Source organism: Nicotiana sylvestris, chromosome 4 (assembly GCF_000393655.2).
Source record: "Nicotiana sylvestris chromosome 4, ASM39365v2, whole genome shotgun sequence".
Lineage (NCBI taxonomy): Eukaryota > Viridiplantae > Streptophyta > Magnoliopsida > Solanales > Solanaceae > Nicotiana > Nicotiana sylvestris.
In genome coordinates this window covers 414,712-420,711 of record NC_091060.1, presented here as the reverse complement: position 1 = coordinate 420,711, position 6,000 = coordinate 414,712, and the positions used below count along the sequence as shown (strand labels likewise).

General features: G+C 36.6%; 1 protein-coding gene across 1 annotated transcript; it reads left to right on the top strand.

Moving 5' to 3' along the window:
* The first annotated feature begins 579 nt into the window (after nucleotides 1-579).
* Nucleotides 580-5,746, top strand: LOC104248617 (cystathionine beta-lyase, chloroplastic). The gene is made up of 13 exons (XM_009804917.1): nucleotides 580-681; nucleotides 1,199-1,358; nucleotides 1,573-1,718; nucleotides 1,879-1,949; nucleotides 2,029-2,120; nucleotides 2,452-2,539; nucleotides 2,616-2,727; nucleotides 2,928-3,024; nucleotides 3,119-3,200; nucleotides 3,542-3,659; nucleotides 4,268-4,375; nucleotides 4,470-4,572; nucleotides 5,268-5,746. Exons 1-13 carry the CDS (start codon nucleotides 619-621, stop codon nucleotides 5,441-5,443), a joined length of 1,416 nt encoding a protein of 471 aa, XP_009803219.1. The 5' UTR covers nucleotides 580-618; the 3' UTR covers nucleotides 5,444-5,746.
* Nucleotides 5,747-6,000: the final 254 nt, after the last annotated feature.

Here is a 6,000-nt window from a genome sequence, read left to right as displayed (position 1 = left end):
GTTTGCGCCTATTTATTTTGAAATTAAGGGCGTTTTATTTTTCTTTTTGGGAAAAATGGTATGAGTAGCAATTAAGGGTGTGGCAGCATTAGAGGCTCTCATTCAACTTCGATAAAGTTATCTGATATTTATGCCAATGGAATAAATAAACATCTCGTAAAATTAGTTAAGTTATGCACAAACTATTCTGGATATTACCATTATAAAAGAATTGGTACATTTAACCTTCAATTGTTTTTATCTTCAGTTTCGCTCTTGTAAACTAATCTTTATTTTATTGTATTTGGACCTGAAAACAACCTTATACATTTGGCCGAAACAAAGCTTATTTTGAAATTGTGCTTTAATGTCGGAAGATCTCAGTCCAAATCTCCAGAGTAACAGTCTACATTGCAGTTAGAAACTTATTGTGCAGTAACACGTGTCAAATATAGAGTGAAGAAAGAGAGAAATATTCTAATTATTCTTCTTTAACCATCACTTAGGAATAGGGCCTGTAATCTTTAGTTTGTTCCACTTATGTAGGCACTGCTAAAATGGACAAAATTTCTGCCTCCTATATATAGGTAATCAAACTACATTAAAACCTTACTCATACCATTGCTCAGTGTACTAAAAATGGCATCATCTCTGTCTCTCAAATCTGCCTACATTACTCTACCTGCTTACCTTTACAACCAAGTATTTACCTGCCACTTCCTCTGTACACAAAATCTTGAATTTGGTATCTATTTGTTACTGGAATAATATATAATTGTTAGGGTAGAAAGAGTATACAAAATCTTGAATTGGGTTGTATATTAAGTCAATTTAAGCTTGAGAAACCAAAAAAAAAAATCTCTTTTTGTATGCTTGTATTAGCTTAAAGAAAATCTTTGTGTGCAAAGAAAAGTCTCTATCTTTTTGTTTCTTGTTCTTATTGTTTTGTTTTTCTCGATCGTTGTTATTTCTGCATGTTGCTACCGCTTTTTTTTTTCATCTTTCCTTGAGCCGAGGGTTGATTGGAAACAACCTCTCTACCTGCTCAGGGCAGCTGCGTACACACGACCCCAGACCCCACTTGTGGGATTACACAAGTTTCTTATTGTTGTTGTTATATTCTTATTGTTTTGTTTAGCTGGACTACTCCACTTGGTAATTTCTTTGGCAGCCTATCAAGAAAATGTTGCATCTGATAGAAGGTTGTGCTAATGTACAGGGAAAATGTCCAGTGACTTCTGTTTGCAAAGTAAACTTGAATGAGAATGGAAGTACTCAAACATTAAGGGTGAAAAAATACCAATTGAATTGCTCAAGAGAGAAAGAGATGGATGTCTCTACAGCAGCTTTGGTTGATTGTGTTGCTGACTTAACGGACGGTATGTACCAAATTTATTGGTAGCCAAAGCATAAAAATGTTTTTAGTTATTTATTCTCAGGCCGTGGAAATAGCCTCTTGCAGAAATGCGGGGTAAGGCTGATAATAGACTCTTGTGATCTGCCCTTCCCTGGATCCCGCGCATAGCGGGAGCTTAGTGCATCGGGCTGCCCTTTTTACTCTCAGGACTTATAGTACATATTAACGGATGGCAGATATGGAGGCTATGGAATTACCTGATATTGAAATTGAGGAGCCAATTGAGCCTAGTGTTTCAACAATGTTAATGAACTTCAGCAATGAGTTTGATCCTTATGATGCCATGAGTACTCCACTGTATCAAACGTCTACTTTTAAGCAAGTAAGTTCGAAAGAGCTCTTAGGCTATGAAATGTAATTCATTATATGACTTTGAAGCTGCATTTTTATTCAATACACAATTAAATGTTGGATAAATAAACAATATTTTAATTCTTTTCTTCATTTACATGAATCATGAAAAACTTTACCTCCTTCTGCAGCCTTCAGCCACAGAATTTGGACCTTATGATTATACACGGAGCGGAAATCCAACACGGGATGTACTGGAAAGGTATGTTACAGCTACTAATAGGAACTTAGGTGCTAACAATTTCTGTGTTCATTACCATTATCTCCTTTCAACTTTTCAGGCTCCTTGCCAAGCTTGAGAAAGCAGATAGAGCATTTTGCTTTACTAGTGGAATGACTGCTTTGGCAGCTGTAGCTCGTCTTGTTGGAACTGGTACTTGCAAAATTTCTTCATACAAAATTAGAAAGGCTGAATGAACAATATACATATCTGGTTTAATTGTGCTAATGAGAGATGCTTTATGCCTTCTTTTCGAGACCTTGAATCTTTGTTCAATTTGTGTTTGCATGTTCTTTTCTCTCCCTCCAACCCCCCTCGCTCCATGAAAAAGCAAAAGATACCTTCTTTTTGCTAGTTATTTCTTTATTAATATCTGTTACTGACTTCATTTTCGACATGTTATTGCAAGTTGGTTTAGTATCTCCACAAGCTACGGATTCCTAGCTATAGAACATCTTTAACTCTACCAATGATAATTTCTTAGGTGAAGAGATTGTTGCTGGTGATGATATGTATGGTGGTTCTGACCGCCTGTTGTCACAAGTAATTCCAAAGACTGGAGTTATAGTGAAGTTAGTATCTCTTTTTTCTGAATGAACTTAGTTCTCTATTTGGTTTTTAGTGTTTTAATCTTTACTTTGTTAACAGACGGGTGGATACAACTAACTTAGACGTGGTTGCCTCTGCAATCGGACCAAATACAAAGCTTGTCTGGCTGGAGAGTCCAACCAACCCTCGTCAGCAAATTTGTGATATTCGTGTGAGTAACCGGTTTTGGCATATGTAGATTATGCAAATATTGTTTCTCTCTTTACTTGATTGCTGATATGTTAAGTCCATTAAATATCAATTCATAATTTATACTCACTGAATCTGCTTGATGCTGTCAATGAAACTAATTACTTCATCAAAAGAATTTCACTTTTCTTATATGCGTTTTTTCCTGCTGACTTTTACCAGAAAATAGCTGAGATGGCTCATGCACATGGGGCTCTTGTACTGGTAGATAACAGTATCATGTCCCCTGTACTGTCCCATCCTTTGGAGCTCGGAGCAGGTATCTACAGATACTTCTTCTTATGGTAACATGAACTTTCTCGTGGTAACATTTGCAAGATGCTGATTACCTTAAATGGTCTGTTATTTTTCAGATTTTGTGATGCATTCAGCTACTAAGTTTATATCTGGACATAGTGATCTGATGGGGGGCGTACTAGCTGTTAAAGGAGAAAGGTGTTTTCTTCTTTGATATGATCATATTCGTTTCATGGCTTGATCTACGGTTATCATATTTTTTCACTTCATCCTTTGTGTCCTTGAGTTGCTTTCATGGCCAAAACTATCAGATTAGGGAGATTGAACATAAAATACTTGAAAAGCAACCTTCTTATTAGGTCATCTCGCTTTGTATATTCAATTACCTGAAGTCGCAGTTACTAAATAACTATTGCATACATCAGTCTCTCGGGAAATTATTAACTTACCTCAATGATGTCAATGCATTGTGTCTCTTTCGGAGTATTAATTTTGTGTATCTTTTCGGTGTCGTGCTAATAATTTTTCATTTAAACCAGCTTGGCAAAGAACATATACTTCCTTCAAAACTCAGAAGGTGCAGGCTTAGCCCCATTTGATTGCTGGCTTTGCTTAAGAGGGATCAAAACAATGGCATTGCGTGTATTAAAGCAGCAGGTATTGGATTTTCTTGCTTTTTAGTTTCATGTGCTGTGATTGCTTGCTATACAACTTTTTTCATAGGCATATGCCTGCCTTCATCAAATCTATTATTCTTGTTCCTAGAGAGTGAGAAACTTTTTGGGACTATTGAGACCCCCATATGCACGGTCCAATGATGCAGCAATATGATAACTGAAGGCGATAAAAGAGGACAAGGTAGACCAAATATTACAACGGAGAGAAGCTGTCTCAAAAGTTTTATGATCTCTCAGAATCAATAAGGATTTAGCTAAAAACAGAACAAAGTAGAAGCAAAAGATCAAAATTGGAATATTGAAAAGTTGGAATTAAACTTAGCTTTTTCGGGTACTTAGTTGTTGTTACACTTACATTAGGTTCTAGAGTTTGTACAACTTTTTTATTCCAGTCAGAAACTTGTAGATTCGTGTAGAGAATTCATGTTGCTCTCCAATTTTACCTCATTGCATTAAATTCAGAGTTCCTTTTTCCTCTTATGTTTACTTTTCACTGGTGAGTGCTTGCCTGACAATCATAGCATTCAGAAAAGATTCTGTCGAAGTTACATCTATATATGGGCGCTATGTGTTTCCACAATATGACAGGAAAATGCACAAAAGATTGCTGAATTTCTATCATCCCATCCTCGAGTGAAGAAGGTTAACTATGCTGGTCTTCCCGACCATCCTGGCAGATCTTTGCACTATTCTCAGGTATCACTATTTATTCCCAACTTTTACTTGTCTAAGTTTAGCATCAATTCTATGTTTTCAATTGGCATTTGACTTTTTCATGCTGGTATTACAGACCAAGGGTGCAGGATCTGTACTGAGTTTTTTTACAGGGTCATTGGCACTCTCTAAGCATGTAGTTGAGGCAACCAAATACTTCAGCATTACTGTCAGTTTTGGTGAGTTTCATCTTATACTCTATCCTCTTTTTCCAATATTAAAGTTCAAATTTTACCTATAGAAAATGCATAAAATCACATCTCAACTTTTATATCTGCACTTTTGTCTTCTTTAACAAAAGCAACATTTGCTTTGTCGCTGTAAAACTCAGCGAAGGACTATGGATATTCTTAATTCGTTATGAACCTCTATAATAGAATAGATCGAGAAGTAAGAAATACTGACGCTGCATGTGATATTAAATGCAGAAATTTATTAGCACTTCCATTTTAGCTCTGGAAGTGAATTCCTTTGGAATAGTGTGTCGAATCAGTTCCCTTTTAGGCTAGTTTACTTGAGGAAAAATAGCTGAGATTCAGATATTTTTTTATAGAGTTATCGCTCAGTCCATTATACCCCCTTAAAATTGTGGGTTCTGTGTGACAGCAGAGAATAAAAATGATATAAGGAAATTTGTAAATTACTCTACCATCGAAAAGCCAAAAAAAAGTATCCTTTTGTTAGCTGTAACGAAAAACCTGCAGTCCACAGGATGAAGTTACAGACTGAAGTGAATGATTTCCTAGTGATCTATCTTGGTTCTTGCTAGAAGGGTGTTTAAATCTCCAAAGTATGCCTCATTTACATGTCATCTGTTCCATTAGTACATTTTACTTTGACTCAATCCTCATTTCTGGTCCCCCCAAATTTGCAGGAAGTGTGAAGTCACTCATATGCCTGCCTTGCTTCATGTCCCATGTGGCTATACCTGCTGAAGTACGCGAGTCTAGAGGTCTTACTGAGGATCTAGTTCGAATTTCTGTTGGGATTGAAGATGTCAATGATTTGATAGCCGATCTAGACAATGCACTTAGAACTGGGCCTGCATAACTTCAGGCGCTTCACTAGAGTTTATCTCGTGGATTACAGATGCCAATCTTGATGCCCTTTCAAATAAATGCCAGTTTGCATCACGCGATGAGTCAAGATTGCCAGCTAGGGGATCGTCAGCTGGCACTCGTATACTCAACGTGTGCTCTCTCTTGTAGTTACCAGTTTGTTCATAAATCCAAGAGTTAGCTTAACTAAAGGTGATGAAAGGCATGGTGTTAAATGTCATCTTGTTGTTTCTGCACCTCTGGGTTTTGGAAAGAATGATATAAGCAATGAAGTTGCGCAAGTTCAACAGTCGAATATTTCTGACTCTATAATAATCCAGAGCATTTAATGACTAGAAAACAACTGTCAACTGCCACTCATAACAAACTAAATAAACACTATACCAATGAAACAACGAAAAGGCAAATATCTGAATCTCAACCAACAGCAAATATTGATTATAGCATAAACAATGATAATGTGGTGGCTGAATTATCTTTCCTTCCCCATGGCACTATGAAAGTTGAAACCCATCACTCTTCCCAGGGATCTCATATTGATACATTCAA

Coding starts and splice junctions, on each gene's coding strand:
- LOC104248617 (XM_009804917.1), top strand. CDS start 619: ATGGCATCATCTCTGTCTCTCAAATCTGCCTACATTACTCTACCTGCT. Junction 682..1,198: donor CTGCTTACCTTTACAACCAA/GTATTTACCTGC, acceptor GCTAATGTACAG/GGAAAATGTCCAGTGACTTC. Junction 3,025..3,118: donor TCCTTTGGAGCTCGGAGCAG/GTATCTACAGAT, acceptor GTTATTTTTCAG/ATTTTGTGATGCATTCAGCT.